Genomic DNA, 18,862 nt, shown 5'->3' with positions numbered 1-18,862 from the left:
TAAACATCATTGTGTGGGAGAGGGGGGTCGTACGGGTGGGGGGGAGGGGGAGAATGCAGGTTTCCCTCGAGATCAATATCCCAGATTGAGTTAGCTGCAAAAAAAAAAAAAAAAAAAAAATGCAGGGAACCAAATCAATCTGCTTTTGTTAAAAGTTTATGGAGGATTTTGCTCTGCTGGTTGGAGGGAGGGGGCTGGGTGTGAGGTTCCAAAGGGGGAGGCACAGCGACGGGAAGCAGCAGCAGCGGCTGCTGTTGTGGCCAAGCTAGCGGAGCGCCTGTGGAGCTGCCTGTCTGCCTGGGAAATCTTCATGGCAGACATCTCCATCTAGCCGTGCGCTATAATTGAAATGGCGCTTTTGGCCAGGGGCGGCCTGCCAGGGCGCTTTCTGCAATAGCACAATGCATGTCGATAGACGTCATTTGGTTTTAATGGCCTACAGGAAATTTGGCGTTTACAATGCGAGACATTAGCAAAGGGTGAAAAGGGAGCGAGGGGAGGGAAAACGGAGGGGAGGGGGGGAAGGGAATAATTGCAAACCCCTCTCCCCAAAAATACCCCCGATCTGCATTTTGATTGCTGTAGGGGTTTTTTTTTTTTTTGGTGTGTGTGTGTGGTTAACTTGATCTAGTTTATCAACAAGTGCAGAGTGGGTGCTACCCTAATTGTAACAGAGGAGTCAAGAGATGTGAGAAACGTGCCCTGTGTTACTTATTTGGGAGCTGAAAATTTATGCCTAGTTGAAAATGCCTGGGGAAATATTACATCAGACCAAATGACAATGATTAAAATCAGCTTTCCCCCCCCTTCCTCCTTCTTCTTTTCAGTAAGTCTATTGAAGGACGTGACAGTGGCCTGATATTCCACAACATTAAACCGTTATCCCCCCAGCCAAGGAAGGAGAGGAGCTGGCAACCCAAACCGTTAGCAAAAGGATTCTGCAGCCAAGGAGAGAGGGGGGTTAGTTTGGGGAGGGGGGTGGGAAGCAGGAGAAGGGGGGTTGGGATTTGCCATCTGATTTTGTATTATTATTATTATTAATTTTATTTGTAAAGGTATTTTTTTAATCTGGAGATCTCCAGCAAAAGGAGGGCAAAATATCCAATTTTCATCGCAAAATTAGCTAGGGCGAGAGCAAAGGGCTGAGCTAATTGTAGCCTAATCCTCTGCCCTGGAGGCGTTTGCAAAGCCCTGAGCAAGAATTCGCCTTTTTTCCTCCTCTTCTCCCTTCCCTCTGTTATTTAGAGACGGGATTATTGCCTTTCTTCTCATAACAGCCTCGGCAGTTTCATTTTAAGGGTTTTTTTTCCCTCTCCACACACACACACACACAAAATAAACAGAAGAAGCATTAAAAAAGAGAGAGAGGGAGAGAGAGAAGAAGCAGCTTTAAAAATAATAATAATCACAGCAGGATCTAAGGAACAAAGATAGTAATAAAAGCAAAAAACAAACCCATCAACACACAAACCCAACAGAGCCCAAAGCAAAAGGGGGGTTTGCAGATCTCTCTTCTGTGTTCAAGGTAAGGAAAGCTGCTCTGACTGCTGCTCCTGTCTCTCTCCCTGCATGGACTGGGGAGTGCGCATTGCATTGCATGGCTTTTTTTTTTTTTTTTTTTTTTTTGGAAAGTGCCTCTTCTTGAAACTAACTCAGATCTTGGCTCTGGAGAAGAGACAGAGGGGTTTTTTTAAAGCTACAGGATCCATTTTCATCCACCCTCCTTTGATAGCGCTGGTGCTCTATGTGTGTGTGTGCATGCATGTGTGTATGGTTTGTTTCCTTCTTCTAAAGCATGGCCAGTGTTGCTGGAGCCCCGATGCCCGGGGTTCCTAGGCTGCTGCTGCCGCCCTAGCCCCAGCACTGAAGAAGGCAAAGGATCCGGGGGCAAAGCCGCAGCGCGGAGGAGGCAGAGCTAATTGGGTCCCGGGCTTTTGAATGGTACACAAGGAGCACTGGCAACAATTGCACTTTCCAAAAGGGCAGCTGCAATAGGCAGCAGCCGCTGCCACCGCGTTGTAGGGCTGGGAGGGGGAATCTGGGGTTTGGGGGGTTGTTTTTCCTTGCACTGTTTGTGAAGGGAGGGGGGATGTTTGTTTGTGGGGGGTGCGGGGGGTTGTTGCTGGTTTGTGATTTGGTTCCCCCTTTTGCTTTCAGGGGAGATCCTCTTGGTTCTGGTGGGGACTTTGTGGGTCCGTCCTTTGGGGTTGTCTCTAGGGTGTCTAAACACAAAGGGGGAAGGCAGATGACAAAGCTTAATATGGAAAACACGGGCGGTCTGTGAATGAAACTCTGGCGCCAGTCAGAGTGGAAGGTTTGATTTGGTGTAGACTTCAAACCACTCTAGGCTATAGTTTGCATTTCTGTTCTTACATGTAATGTGGCACACTTCTGCAAAATTAATACATTAGTCTGGCCAATGTTCACCACCATTGGCTGCACATAAAATATATAGGATCGGAGGTGCAGATTTCCCCCCCCTGCATTCATCTAAGGCATCTCTTTTCTTGTTATGCGAGAATAAGTAAGGGACGCCATGTTGTGCCTTTTTTTTTTTTTTTTTTTTTTTTGAATTTTACCTTTGGGCATTGCTGTATATATTTCTAACAAAAAAGCCAGAAGTTTAGTGGCCGGTGTGCATGGCTTACTGGTGATTTCCCTGACCATCAGCAGGGAAAGGCATTTGGGTGACGTGAAACTTACACTAAATAGATTGGAGAGTGCTAGGAATGGGGGGAGGAGAGTGGGGAAAAGAATTTTTTTAAACGAGAGCTCAACAAGCTAACTGCTCCCAAAAAGTTTCTGACTTAATCCACTTGCTAGCAAATGTCCAGGGTTTTCTGAAGCAGTGTTAAGGTGTGTGCAAATGTTTTATGGACTTTATTTTGTAACCCATTGGCCAAGGTTTTAAAATAACCTGATCACTTCTTTGTCTTAGGTTGGTTTCACAAAATAAACAATCGGCTCAAAGTCGCCTAAGAGGCAGATTCTGGATATTATCATGTTTACGTGTTTATAGAGACAAAGGTAATGCCAAGTCTCTTTAATTTTGACCCTCTGGCTGGGCTGAATCCTACCTCCCTGGAAATACAGACAGTGCCATGAAGCCACGAGAGTGCAAGGTTAAGTTCTTTAGCTGGTTATTCTCCAAAGTGCTTGAAATGGGGTGTCGGGGGGCTGAAACGGTGGTTTTACTTTTAGTGCTATAATAGATCTGCTGTTAAAGAAAGAAAGGTCTCTGGGGGAAAAAAAGCTTCAACGAGAATCCAATAAAGGAACCAGTCAGAGAACAGATGTTGGTGCTGATCTCATTAAAGACGAGTCAGTGGTCCTGCAGCAGACTGGACTTTGTGCCTTTGATGCACACACAGCTAGCTGCCTGCATATGGGTTGAAAGATGCCCCCTTTCAACATCTTATAGAGAGAGCTGTTTCATGGCAAGTCCTTAAACCTGCAGTTTTCATTTCATGTCTTAAATGTGCATGAAGGAATTAAACTGCACGAGTGAATAACAGCATTAGTTTCAATTAATTTTTATCCTGGCAACAATAAACTTTAGAAACAAAGCACTTTTACATCCTTAATTAGTCTTGGTTCCCATCTGTAGTCTTTTAAGTGTCTGTTCCTTGATTTAACTTTCTCCCTCCTTCAGAGCTGCTTTCTTTTTAATTCTTTCCCCTTTTTTTCTTGTTATCCCTTCCAGACTGTTTCTTGTTTCTCTTCTGCAACCTTTCACCTCCCTTGTCCCTATCTCTCTGCCTTGCTCTGTGCAGTTTATTTCTACTGTATTTTCCCAACATCAACAGCAGTATTGGTTACCATGGCCCCAAGCTATGTGCAGAGGTGGGGAAGCTTCATTCGCCCAAAAGTTCTTACACTTTTGAAGTCTTTCTGTTAGTAGGATCTGAAATGTATCATCTAGAGTGTGTATTAAATGAACAGTATTCCTGTAGGCTTCAGAGGAAGAAAGGCAACACCCTGGAAAATTCTGCAGTCTTTCAGCATTCTCGGCCCTAGGGTGATAGCCCTGGGCATGGAGCTGAATGGAGCTCTTACAGCTGCCTTCTGTTTACCTTTTATGGTTAAAATAACAGCTTAGCAAAGAAGCAACTTCATGGAGAAACGATTCAGTGAAATCATCTCAAGCTGTAGCAGCATAGCTAGTTTAATCACCCCTAGAGAGCTGAACAACTGTGAGCACAATGGGACACAAAATCATTTTGTGTGTAAATGAGCATGGCATTGTGATTATTTCACTTTGCATGGGCAAATAGTTTTTACAAGCAGTACTTATGCAGTTAGCTTAGAAAGGCAGAAAAAGATAAGCTGGCTCTGAAAAATCTTGGTGTGTAATGTTTGGAAAACTAAATATTCAGATAATTTGGGAATCAGGCTCTATTGATTTTGCCGTTAGCAGGTTCCTGTGTTACTTATTAGAGCAGGGTTATTGCTTGTGCCACTAGTAGGGATGTTATACCCTTTTGTAGGCAACTAAAGAACATGGATTATTTTACATGGTTTAAAAATGAAATTTGTTAATGTTTCTTCAATATTTACCCTTAAGGTTTTAATTTTCACATCAGTATTAAAAAACACAGAATTCCACAGGATAAATACTTTTAAGATCCAGCTCTGTGGATAAAATAAATATATTACTTGATATGGTGAATTTTAGCAGCAGTTTATATTGAGAAATACATGTAAGAAGAGAGTCAATAAAAACTAGGATTAAGAAATCAGGAATATTTATTTTTAGGATTAATGGAAGTGCTTTTTACACGGTTTAGGTAGTGTTTAAGACCTATGCTCTTTGTTGATTAACTAATACAAAAATCATTGGCTATTGCAACTTTATAAAACATTTGGGTTATTTTATAATATTAATCTTCTCTAACTAAACAAACCTGTATTTCAGTTCTCCTTCTGATTCCCTCCCCCAAAATAAAAGCCTGAAACCCCTCAATAAGTATGAAAATCCATACAAGATTGTGAACTATTTTAGTTTTCCAGTGATTTTCTATAATTAAGTGTTTTTTCAATGCATACTGTAGCTGAGTGATGCCAAAAGCAGAGGATTGTTCAAAAAGTCCCTCCAGTGAATAGTATAAATTAAATATCTCTACTGTATGGGCATGGCCTCACAGAGAGTCTCAGACAGTTTGCAGATCAAGGCATTTGCTGATGTACTAACATTAAACAAAATCGTAAGACAGTAGCAGTGTTTAAATATGCACAAATAGATTCAGATCACTTGATCTTTAGCTTTCTGTGCATATTTTAAAATTGGAGTCTGTATTTCAAGACAAACGGTTAAATGTAAGACTTATTTAAAGAGAACTACAAGTTCTTTGATTTCATTTAGAAATTGTAGGGGTCCAGATGAGCCCTAATTAGGCATATTTTTTGTAAAACTCCATGAGGTGTATTTCCAAGGCAGGTCTGTATCCTGCAAGGTCTGTATCTTTATCATTAGTGATAATAGTTAGGGTTAGAACAAAGCCAGAGTTGACATTCAGCTTGTAGCTACTGACCCTTACATTTAAGTGAAGGAGTACAGAATGAACATGAGCTTGCAGTGCTCTTTGGTAGGAACACATCCTTGTCTGTGTTGGTAGACAGATATAGCATCCACAACTAGAGAACAGACTGCTAAAGTACTACGTTGTTTTAAAAAATTAGTAGTTTTATTTGTGATATGACATATTTCCTAAAGATTGCCCACAACAGGACCTTGTGGGAAAGAAGAAAGCAACAACTTTAGTCATTAAAGGATTCAGTCATTTTCCTTGAAGGTGGTGCTACAGTAAAAATGTTAATGCCAATTTCACATCGACTGACACAGAAGTTCTAGGACAGTGTTGCTATTTTGTTCGCATTCAGTGCAGATGTCCATTCTGCATTTGAAGAGAAAAGGATGTGGATTCATAATGGGGTGATGTATTTCTGTACTGGAGTAGTTTAAAATTGTTATGAACTAAACTAGATGAATAGACTAGTCGTTTGGTTTTCTTTTAAAGGTGTCGAGATACATTATATTTTCAGTCCCTTTCCATATATTTTGGTAACCATGTTTTTAAGGAATCTTGTCAATTATATGTTCACTGAATGATTTGGGCAAGCATATTGTGCAAAATATTTATTGTTAAAAGAAAGGAGAGACCAGTTTTAGGATTCTTAGAAATGTCACCAAACTAACCTGGAAGAATTTGACATTCACTTTGTAATACTGCATATAAAGCGTCTATCAGATGTTAGGAAGAGCCTAGACGTTTGGTAGCATGACTGCAAAACAAAATACCAGGAAAATTAGATTCTATTCAGAAATGTTTTTAACTATAATATTTTGCATATGTTGTTCTACACATATGTGACAAAGGATGGGGAATTTTATAAAACTTCCAAAAGCTTGAACAATTTTTCCATCTGTCATATATGTTTTCATTATTATTTTATTTGATTTTATTCAGTTGTGTAAGACACACTGGTGTCTGATAGAACTTCCGAAAGCTTGAGCAGTTTTTCCATTTGTCATGTATGTTACCTATAATTTTTTATTTAACTTAAATCAGTTGTGTAAGACACATGTTGGTATCTGGGAGAGAATCAGTTATCATCCTTTTCTTATAGTACCTGAAGAGTTTTTGGAGATATGCTAGTTTTTTTTTAGGATATACTGCTAGTTTTTGCCCTAGCAGTCCCTTCCACATCAAACAGGGTTTTTGAAAGTCTTTTAAATATTTGTTTTAAGGTTAACAGAAGCAGAAATTCAGTGCATGAATTTGTAAATCAGCTAAAAATATTTAGACTCAATTCCATTTAATTTCAGATATTTTAAAGTAATAAATATACACACGTTCATATGTATATTTCTGATTTCTAATGCTAGATCTTATGGCATTTGTGAAAGCTTTGTGTCATGAAAACTGTGGTCATTTTATATATATTTCTGCCGTCGTTGCGTCCAGCTATTAATTTCCTTCAGTTTGAAAGATTACTAGTCCCTCATTATATCTACTATTAAGATATAATCAATAGTTATCAATTTATTTTGTAATGATTACAAATAAAATCTATTATTTTTCATAGTTTGATGTGAAATTTACTACATGTATAAACTAAATGCCTTAGGTACTGAGGAAATCACTAATTTAGAGGTGTCTCGTTACTGAGACAAACTTGCAAAAACCCCTGAATCCCAATTCACAAATTGGTTATTCGTTTGTCAGGGGATATTTCACATCTAACACATAAGCCCGCGACCTTTAATTAGAATTTTGCAGTTTGTTTTATGCCCCTTGAGGCTGACACCTTGAAATTTTTTTTCTTGATTTCTTATTGCTAATAAGCATCTTTCTCTTCCCCTCTGGTACTTTGAAGAAAATGATGCAAATACACTTAATTACAGTGGTGGCAATAATTTGTTAGCTGAATATGTGATCAGGCAGATGCAAAAATGATCTGATTAGATCTGTGATCACACTAGAAATAAAGGTAACACACAGTTACATTTAAGAGAAACTGTTCTTTTTTGTCTTCCGTTTCCAGGAGGGAAGAAGCATGTCCCGTCTGTCTCTAACACGGTCCCCAGTTTCTCCCCTGGCTGCTCAAGGAATTCCTCTCCCAGCTCAACTCACCAAATCCAATGCTCCTGTGCACATCGATGTAGGAGGACACATGTACACCAGCAGCCTGGCTACCTTGACAAAGTATCCAGATTCCAGGTAAGACCCCAGTGTTTTCAGGCTGTGTGCCTATTTCGTTTCATTGCTTGGAAATATACATTTACCTGTGTGGAATGTGAAACATGATTTATCATATATTCAAAACTTATAAATAATTCAATCTCCAGTTTATACATTAACTTCACTAGAGTTCTATAGGAAAAAAAGACTGCAAAATATATGTAATATTTAGACAGTCTATTCATTTTCTTTCTCAACATCTTCCGCACCATACTGCTATGTTTGAAGCACCTGTTGATGTGACTGTCCTATAATATTCATCACTCTATGAATCAATTTCTTTATTTTAAAACAAACTTTTGTTAAAAAATAAACAACAGCTCGTCTTTTACATGGGTGCTCATGGCTACATTTGTCAGCCAGCAGAAGCCCTATAATAGCTGCAGTTGTATTGGTTGGTAGAGTTCTTAGATGATCTGTACTCACTTATTCAACAGCAGTGACACTAGACATTCATTTTCAGCAGAATGTCCAGCACACAATGTATTTATTTGCAACTACACATCAGGTCAAAGTTGTGTATAATTATTGCATGTTACTGATACATCTGGTGTGGATTATTTAATCTGCCTAGTATTTTAAGGCAGGAGAAACTGCAGAGAGATGCATACATAAACCCTCTGCGGTGTTCATTTGGGGCCTTTTTCTGTGAGGTGTGGACCGCCATGGAAGGAGATGCACGTGGCAGGTGTTTGGCTCTTTTCAGGATCGGGCCCTAGGCTGGCAGCTGAAGAATGTCAATGATTTAAGGGTTAAAAGCATATTCGTCAGAGTATCTCATAAGAGTTACTTGATAGCTTTAGATTTGTAACTAAATCCACCAAAATTAGTATTCTGAGATTGAAGAATAACATAGTTTGCTTATAAGAATGTGTTTATTCTGTCTAAGGGTCAATTGCCTCACATCTGAACAACAGGAAGTATGAGATGCACAGTACAAGGTGTTTGGTCACACTGGCTAAAGAAAGCAGTTTTGATCCCAAATGCAAACCAGGAATCAGGTCAGCAGTTTAGCTGTCAGAGGTTCTGCTGTCAACATGACCTGTATTTCTTCAAAGGGACAGCCTTTTCAGTATAAAGGAGCTGTATAAAGCTACATTTTTGTTCAAGTATTTTCCCCTCAGAAGAACTAGGGATTTTTGCACTGATTTGACAGTTTCCCAAGCAGTAAATGACATTTATGGAGACACCTTGAAATGCCTCTGATGTCATAAAACATATGGCTGTGATTTCAGTCCAAGGCTAGGTAGTGCATTGAAATGGTCCATGGAAAAGGAACATTAATTGAAATGCCAATATTTTAAAATTAGGCAAAAAACAACATGATTTTTCAGGAGACCATCTATTTCAAGACTTCAGTCTAGTATTTAATTACAAGGAAGAAATCTATCCAGTGGGGAAAGATTTATAACAAAACAACAGACGGATGTTTCACAGTATAAAGAAAATACAGAGAATATGCAGCAGTTGCAGTGACATAGCACATCTGTTTCCACATTAAAAAAAACCACTGCTGACATTTTAAAAAATATGCCCCATATCAGAGTTATTTAATAGAAACTTCAACTGTGAAACTTGCAAAATATAAATATGTTTAAAATAAATGCAAAGATTTTATTTAGAGGTTTTGGCTTATAATACAGATTTGTTACTTCTGTTTGTTGAACCAACAGAAGTGTATTCCTCTTGGTTTTTAAGCTGCAAGTACAAAACAGTTATTGGTCAGACACTAGTGTATTGTGTGATATTTTGTTATGTCTTGTCTTGCATTTGCATGTGCTTTGTTATCTCTTAAGGCTTGAACTTGCAAACCCGTTCTCACTCAAGTAATCCTTGCCCATGGTTTCGGTGAATCTACTCATATGAGTAAAGGTTTGCAGGATTGGACCCTTAGATTCTAAAGTTTGAATAACATCATTCAGTCAGAAAACCAAACAGAGGGGATATGTAGTAGAGCGGTATCAGAGCACACATTTTGTATTTAAAGAGAGACAGATTCTGGTTATTTTGTTTCATTTTGCCAGTTGGGTTCCTTCAGTGTTCGAGTTGACATAAATGATTATCCCATTCTTTACTCAGGAGGGCCTGCTTTCATAGCCATTGAATTCAATGGCAAAACTCCCAATGATTCAATGTTCTGGTTCTTGAGATAAAGTCACAAAACCTTTTGTTTTCATTGCTCTCTGGAATATTTTCCATGAGATTATAAATTGCCTTCACAATTATTATGGATGAGAGAGGGATTCTGGGTCTTGAGCTGGTGTAGGAGAAAAGGATATGTGTTGCTGAGTGAGACAGCTGGTAATAGTGAAAAGCACTATTAGCCCACACTGCAAAGATGACATTAATGACTGGAAGTTAGCTAATGTAACGCCAATATTTAAAAAGGGCTCTAGAGGTGATCCCGGCAATTACAGACCGGTAAATCTAACGTCGGTACCGGGCAAATTAGTCGAAACAATAGTTAAGAATAAAATTGTCAGACACATAGAAAAACATAAACTGTTGAGCAATAGTCAACATGGTTTCTGTAAAGGGAAATCGTGTCTTACTGATCTATTAGAGTTCTTTGAAGGGGTCAACAAACATGTGGACAAGGGGGATCCAGTGGACATAGTGTACTTAGATTTCCAGAAAGCCTTTGACAAGGTCCCTCACCAAAGGCTCTTAAGTAAAGTAAGTTGTCATGGGATAAAAGGGAAGATCCTTTCATGGATTGAGAACTGGTTAAAAGACCGGGAACAAAGGGTAGGAATTAATGGTAAATTCTCAGAATGGAGAGGGGTAACTAGTGGTGTTCCCCAAGGGTCAGTCCTCGGACCAATCCTATTCAACTTATTTATAAATGATCTGGAGAAAGGGGTAAACAGTGAGGTGGCAAAGTTTGCAGATGATACTAAACTGCTCAAGATAGTTAAGACCAAAGCAGACTGTGATGAACTTCAAAAAGATCTCACAAAACTAAGTGATTGGGCAACAAAATGGCAAATGACATGTAATGTGGATAAATGTAAAGTAATGCACATTGGAAGAAATAACCCCAACTCTACATACAATATGATGGAGGCTAATTTAGCTACAACGAATCAGGAAAAAGATCTTGGAGTCATCGTGGATAGTTCTCTGAAGATGTCCGCACAGTGCGCAGAGGTGGTCAAAAAAGCAAACAGGATGTTAGGGATCATTAAAAAGGGGATAGAGAATAAGACTGAGAATATATTATTGCCCTTATATAAATCGATGGTACGCCCACATCTCGAATACTGCGTACAGATGTGGTCTCCTCATCTTAAAAAAGATATACTGGCACTAGAAAAGGTTCAGAAAAGGGCAACTAAAATGATTAGGGGTTTGGAACGGGTCCCATATGAGGAGAGATTAAAGAGGCTAGGACTCTTCAGCTTGGAAAAGAGGAGACTAAGGGGGGATATGATAGAGGTATATAAAATCATGAGTGATGTGGAGGAAGTGGATAAGGAAAAGTTATTTACTTATTTCCATAATACAAGAACTAGGGGTCATCAAATGAAATTAATAGGCAGCAGGTTTAAAACAAATACAAGGAAGTTCTTCTTCACGCAGCGCACAGTCAACTTGTGGAACTCCTTACCTGAGGAGGTTGTGAAGGCTAAAACTATAACAGCCTTTAAAAGAGAACTGGATAAATTCATGGTGGTTAAGTCCATTCATGGCTATTAGCCAGGATGGGTAAGGAATGGTGTCCCTAGCCTCTGTTTGTCAGAGGATGGAGATGGATGGCAGGAGAGAGATCACTTGATCATTGCCTGTTGGTCCACTCCCTCTGGGGCACCTGGCATTGGCCACTGTCGGTAGACAGGATACTGGGCTAGATGGACCTTTGGTCTGACCCGGTACGGCCGTTCTTATGTTCTTATGCGTGGCCACAGATGGAGGCACAGCTATATTCACACATGCAGAGCTTTTTGGTTTATTTATACAAGGTATTAAATGCTTTTCAGTTTGGCTATCAACATTTCATAAGAGCTTCAAGTATTGTAGATTAATCAAATTTTATAGGCCCTGGTTCAACAAAGCACTTAAATGTGTGCTTAAGTACTTTGCCGAATGGGGTGGATATCATATGTTTTGCTGAATCTTTGATACAGTTGCAGAAAATAAAGTTTCAGCACCCTAAAAATTAAAGTGTAGGGGATAATTTTCCTGTGTATTTACATTACATGCTTTATTTGCTTTTGTATGCTCTGAAATCCTAAATATACTTTTAGCTTATCATTTACATTATAAACACACACACACACCTCATGCTAATGGAAAATGGAAAAATCATTCTGTCATATTTATTCCTCAGTTGTACTTATAATAGGCCTGATCCTGCAAGGTCCTGAACATTTTCAATTTGCATTGACTTCACTGGCAGTTGAGCATTCTCAACACCTTGCAAGATCAGGCCTAACAAGAACAACTGTCGGCATGGTAAGTTCCTGCCTATACCTGCTTTTCAGTCACCCTTCTGGTATGAGATAAATTACACCTGACAGCAGACAGTGTGATACATTTCTCATTGTAATTTGGTAGAATTGACTGTGCTCAGCCCACTCATGGCTTTGCTGTGTTCTGCCATTCATAAGTTATGTGTTTCAGCTGTAATTCATGAAAATAAAGGACCTGGTTCTGCAACCATGACTCATGTGAGTAGTCAGTGATTTGAACTAGTGAATGATTTGAAGTCAGTGGGCCAAATTCTGCACTCAGTTATCCCAGCGTAATTTCAGAGTGACTCTGTTAAAGTCTTTGTTGCTTATATCAGCGCAACTAAGAGGAGAATTTGCTCCAATGAGTGAATTTTCATGAGTAAAGAATGCAAGATCAGGCCCAAAAGGTGTTAGTCACATCATTTGCTGTAAACTTTCATAGGCTACATGATGCACTCCCTGCAAGGGAACTTATTTAGCTCTGTTATAGAAACCAACTCCTCCACAGTGAGGTTTAACGCACATGTGCCATGACCCGTTCATCTGTACCAGGTATGTGATTTGAAGAAGCAAAAGAAGCAGCAGCATTTAATAGTGTGACAAATGGGAAACTAATTAAATGGCCACTGTAAATCTGCATTTCTCATTATGGTACAATATATTTTTTTCCAACCGACAGAAACAATATATAAACAAATATGTTGGCCTTTCAAAGGATAAAGGCAAAGATACTATCTCACCTATCGGATCTCTCTCAAAGATATATGCCAGCATTCCAAAAAAATAAGGAACAGATATACTTATATGACAGTTATGTGTAAAATTATCTCTGTGTTTCCATTATTAACCTGTTTTAATGGAGAGTTACAATTTAGGGGCATGATCCTGTATTCCTAAAGTCTTAACACTGGTAGTTTTAAGTTACAGGCATGCAAAAGAAAGACACTCTTATGCACTCCCACAGTCCATGTCGCATATTTAAATAAAACAGTCAAAGAAAACAGACAAGTTACTAATATTTGCCAGCCAGCTCCTCTAGAAATTTCATTCATGTTTTCACCCAGACTACCTCTAATGCAGCCCTCTCACACATTGACACTTGAACACAGATTTCCATGACAGACTGCGAAAGCTGTGAAGGCTCTAGCATGTACATAAAGTGAATTGAAAATTATACATATTTATTTATCTAATAGGATGGGATAGCTCTTAAAAAAGAAAAGGCCCTTATTGTACAACTATTATTATACGTAATGTTCAATTACATGCACACTGAGCACAGAAAAAAGCTGCCAAAGCCCTGACTTTAATGAGAGCAGGATTAGATCCCAAGTCCATATTTACTAGAATTAGTCAAAATCTCAAAGTTTTACTGTTTTTTTCAGTGGAAATTTGAATTTCAATTTTTTTTTTAAAAGGACACGTTTTTCCAGAAATGTTTTGTCCTATGTTCTGACTAAATCTAATATTTATCTGGTAGGATGGGAGTGCACTCTTTATTAGTTTATTCTTCTGTACCAGCTAAATACATTTCCCAGAAGCATCCTTAGATAACTAATATTTGTTGTATATCCTTCCATTAAATATATGTTTTGTTCTTTTATTTTAAATACGTTAAAAAAACTCCTAGGTTTCAGTAATATTCGTCTTGTGGCACAAATGAAGAAACATCTGGAAATTTTAATTTAAAGCTGAGTTACTGCAAATTTGCATGCCAGTCTAAGTGGGAACAGTGGTAGCCCTCTCTTCTTACCTAAAGCCCTTTGTGCTTCTTTCCCCCATAGCCACATAAGCTAAGAAGGGAGTGCTAGCTTCAGTTTTGAATGTCTTGGTTTTTCACTGGCTTTGTCCCAATCAGTGTCATCTAGATGTGGTGTGGGATATATTCTTTTACAGATTTTTCACATTTGAGAATATCTCACATTTCTGCATATACACAAACAATTTAGTGTCACATTGTTATGATTTATTTGCTAATCTCATGTCACGTTTGGACATTATTGCCGTGTTAACTGAAAATGGAAATTATATGCAATTAGCAAACACTGAAGCATACTGGACACATGCAAGTGGGCTGAACTTCACCCCTTCCCACACAAGCTCAAGGCTTTAGTCAGGGAACTAAATGGGGTGGGGATGGAATTCCCATGAACAGTCTGTGAGGCTAATACTCAAACCTATAGGCCAGAATAACATCTGCTACCCCTTTGTGCCCTCTGAGCAGTAGTTCTGGGCCATTGGAACATCATGGTTATAGATACTATGTTCCTTTCCTGGCTATTCCACACTCCCTCCACACCAGTCTACTTGTGGGTCAGTGTACCCGCACGGCATGCATGTAGTATTTTGTTCCTCCTTGGAGCTCACACCTCTCCCCCAGGCAGACCCATTAAGAGGTTTAAATAGAGTAAAGAACTTTAGGCAGACTGTCCAAACCACTGTGAATTTCACCTTTAGTGAGTTTTCCCATTTTAGTCAGCAATAAAGCTCTCCTTGACCTCAGTGGAGCTCTAAGAATTGGGCTTTTACTCTGTACGGATAAATATCATAGTATATTATCCAACATGCAAACATTTTACGAGTTTGATCCATATGCCTACAAAACTCCAAAATGGGCATTTTGTTTTTGCATGGACTGCAGGACAAGGTTATTTATTTTTAATACACATTATGAACTTAAAACTTATGAACGTTAAAGCTCAAACCCAAAGGATATTTTTAGGTGAATTTCCACTTTGCAGTTACTTTCCTCTCTTACATCAGTTTTCCTCAGCTGATTAATTTCCAGCAGAATCCAGTTAAAACGCTGATAAAGAGGTAGGAACCACACTTTTACAAACATTCAGCAGAGCAGGAGGCAAGAATATGGAATAAAGATTGCACACTTACAAATTAGGTTACATTTTTGGGTGGCAGAGAAATTCAGGATTTACTCTGAAAGACAAGTTTCCACTGAGTTGCCTACTTCCCCTTATTACAAGAAAACATAGGGAATTCTGCTCTTTCAGGCAAGCTTGTGACTAGAGCAGTTAAAAGTGTACAAAGTTTTTATTCACAGTTTGATGTCCGTGCACCTAGTTTTCTGTTGGATTGACATTAGAATTTTCACTGTTATGGAAGGAACGTGCTATTTCATTCACACACATTTAGGACTAAATCCTTTGACTCTGACTTTGTTATTACTTGGGCGAAAGTCCCATTGGCTTCCAGGGGAATTCTGTCAGGTACAGTTATGCAGGACAAAGGCCAATTTAGGGTCATATGGTGCTTGCCCCCCACAAAAAGTCTGCATAAAACCATAGAAAAGGAAGGTTGCATTTAACAGTGATTAAAAGTTGGCGAGAGGGGAAAGGAATTCTCACTCCCAACCTGGTGGCTTGAGGCAGCGTGGCTGCATCCTGGCAGTTGCCCTGTTGCTGCTGCTACAGTCATGGGAAGAATGAGGGGAAAGGTGCCTGATTCCAGAAGCTAGGACATCTGAATTCTGTTGCTGGGTTTCTGATGCAAGTAATTTAACTTAATCCAGTCATTTAGCTTCTCTGTGCCTCTGTTTCCCCATATATAAAATAATGTTTTCCAGGAGCGTTGTGAGGTTTAATTTACTCATGTCAATGCTTTGTGATCCTCATATGAAAGGAGCTGTATATGTGCAGAATATTATTCAATATGATCATACACAGTCAGGGCTCCACACACCCTTACAATTTAGGGGCAGATGCTGAGGTGTAATGGATTTAGTAAGCATTTCCTTGCCATTCCTCCAAACGTGCCTCTAATGCTGCTACATGGCTAGCGTGGAGCTCTGCAGAGCACAAGAAGTGCAGAAATGCACTGTGTGATCTCTCCATGGTGATGAGGACATGATTTGGCCTCTGTGAAAAGAAAACAGTGACACTGACACAATTACAGCTTGGAACAGTTGTTTTACACTCCCTCTCACTTTCTTGCAATAAGGGGCAAAATCCTCAAGCCAGCGCCTAGCCTGAGTAGCTGGGCTGGGCACTGGGACAATGCGAAGGGGAAGGAATCTTCTTCCCTTATCCCAGGAAGCTACTCTGCTGAGGCTGTAGTGGTCCCCCGGTCTTAATGCCGTGCTTCTGTGAGATGGGGAGAATAGGAGGATCTGTGTAAGAGTGGATTCTTCAGACCTGGATCTGCCCTGCCCTGATGGCATGCAGGGAGCCCATGCGGAGCTGTGTGCTATGCAAAACGTGTTTCCCCCCTGCATGGCCCCTCCTTACACAGCAGAACCTGCTGCAAGGGCACTTTTGCCAGCCTCCGAGATGAGAATTTATCCCATGGGAGTGCAACTCATATCAACTGGATCCCAGCGCTGGAGCTCTGTTCATGAGTGAATTACAGGCATGATGTTTACTCAGAGCATTTAATGGAATTTGCAAGGAAAAAGTTACTTATCTGGTCTCTGCTAATCATGTTCCCCCAAATTAATATTTATCCAAGCCTAGGTTACTTGGAGATCATTGGCATAAATGGGTGTCATGTTATTTGAGGGTGGGGTGGAAAACAAGCTAATAATGGTGAGGAATCGATAGCAGTGATCAAGCTTATCTGATTTCTGAACATAAAATTGTATCTATATTGCGATTCATGGGCTGCTCTAAAAATAGAATTTGAGAAGCTTAAACATTCATGTAAGTTTATTTGCCAGTTCAACTTGAACAGTATATTGGGAAGGACAATCTAGGTGGTTTTCTGATTATGCAGAGCTCCTTTAGTCATAAGAAGCATTCCTAGACAGATCTGCCTGACATGACCAATGGTCACTCAGTCTACCTCACACAACCTTTGGGAGCAGTTATGGGGTAATACTTTTGCAAGGATCAGCGCTGAGCAGTATCTCCAACATATTAGTTGCAGATCTCAGCTAGCCTTGTCTTCTTTGTCCAACTACTCTATTTTTATTTTCCCTGAACAGACAACTTGATTGTGGTTAAGTGCAATGCAAATGTCTCTCTCTGTCCATCTCTTTTATAATTCCCTTGCAGTGCTGCCTGTGTAAAAAATGTGTCATTACCAGCAGGCTCTTGATTCCAGACAGAGCTCTGGAAAGCATTGTTAGAGCTTCCAGACAACGGAAGTAAAGGGATCCAACTCATGGTGCCATCCTGACTTGTTACCGATTCTGATGTTGTAAAATACCTGTTAGTTGGACCAGTTCTTTGTCCTTCAGGGAATTATACTGATTTTCCTCATTCCTTCTCTGGCTCCCTCTACACAGGATGCCCATCTTACCCTTTCACAGTGGCACCAGCTGCACAGAATAAAGATGCAGTAGTTTACATAGCACTGCAAGTGGCGCATGAATAGCATCAGCATGAGCAGAATAGTTTGAGAAAATTCTCCCACAGGATCCTAGAGAAGCAACTGTTTCTAGCTTTCCTGTGCAGGTAGAGGTTGTTTTCATGTTGATGAACAGTGTAAAGTATTCTGTCTGTGATCATTGTTACACAGTTACAATGGCTTTATACTCAAAACAAAGGGGATTCTCCTTTATTGATTTTTCTCTTTTAATGCTGTGCATCAAGCACACTCAACATCCCATGTGGAGGAGTTATGTAACAATGAAGCTACAGTGGCATTCCATTGGAGATCATATCCTGAGGTCATAGTCAACTACTGTAAAATTGCAGTAAAGTGGTGCTACCTCTTGATATTTGGACTTTAAATGTATTTCACTGCCATTTGTCCACACAAGTCAAGTTTTGATTTATACAGACCCTATTATGGCACGCAGACAAAGTCTACTTAGAGTAATATTTCATTAACTCCTTAGAATGTTTGTAAAATACACTCTCTGGACTATGAAGATGAGGGGTATGTTTTGTAAGGAGCATAATATGAAATGAATTTGTCTCTAGGCCTCACTTAATTATTTTAATGATCCCACTGGTGATTACTATAGGTGTCTTTCTGTGTATATATATTGTGACCTACATGCATGTGTTCATTTATGAAAGCTAAGATTTAAAAAGCTATTGGGCCCTATTCATTCATGGAGTAACTCTACTGAAGTAAATGGAAGTAAGCCAGGAATGAATTTGGTCCATTGGGCCAAATCTTGGTCCCACTGAAGTCAATGGGAGTTTTGCCATTGTCTCTGGACTGTCATAGGACTCTCTGTTGCTTTTTTCAATGGGACCAGGATTTGTCCCATTTATTTAAAAAAATTTCCTGCAAAATATATTGGGCCAATTTCATCCTTACTGTAACTTGTTGACTCAGTGGAGTTACACCGGGGGGGGGGGGGGTCATGTCCCATTATTCTGTGTAGAAGAAAATAAACAGAACTTGGAAATTAGATTAAGGTGCTGCTTTTGGCTACAGCGGTTGTCACAACTAAAGTTTTAGGTGTGCGGCCAAAAGGAATTGTGTCCTGAAGGTTACATAAACTTTACCCCTGTATAACTCAATTGACTTTAGTGGAGTTACTCCAAATTTACTTCAGTATAAGTGAAATCAGAATCAGGCCCAGTGTATTCATGGGTTAATAAAACCTTTAAAAGGAAAATGCATATTTCAGTTGAATAAATATGTAGGCATACCAGACACAAGATTTAAATAATGAAAGAGTGTGAGAGTATAGATCTATTGAGCACTTAGTCACAACATTCTGTACAGGGTAGGCTTTAGCTAACACAGCTAAAG

General features: G+C 39.4%; 1 protein-coding gene across 2 annotated transcripts in view; it reads left to right on the top strand.

Annotated features, from left to right (window-relative positions):
- Positions 1–459: 459 nt before the first annotated feature.
- The window catches only part of KCTD15 (potassium channel tetramerization domain containing 15), a 55,099-nt gene continuing 36,696 nt past the window's right edge, over positions 460–18,862 (top strand). Inside the window, exons 1-3 of one of the 2 annotated variants that reach the window (XM_065416821.1) lie at positions 460–479; positions 828–960; positions 7,546–7,721. In XM_065416821.1, the coding sequence (XP_065272893.1) occupies positions 460–479; positions 828–960; positions 7,546–7,721 (329 nt within the window). Of the gene's footprint in view, positions 480–827; positions 961–3,101; positions 3,123–7,545; positions 7,722–18,862 lie in introns of those variants that run through there. The other variant, XM_065416822.1, reaches the window with a different exon arrangement.

This window comes from Emys orbicularis, chromosome 14 (genome assembly GCF_028017835.1).
Source record: "Emys orbicularis isolate rEmyOrb1 chromosome 14, rEmyOrb1.hap1, whole genome shotgun sequence".
Classification (NCBI taxonomy): Eukaryota; Metazoa; Chordata; order Testudines; family Emydidae; genus Emys; species Emys orbicularis.
This window is presented reverse-complemented; position numbering and strand designations above follow the sequence as displayed.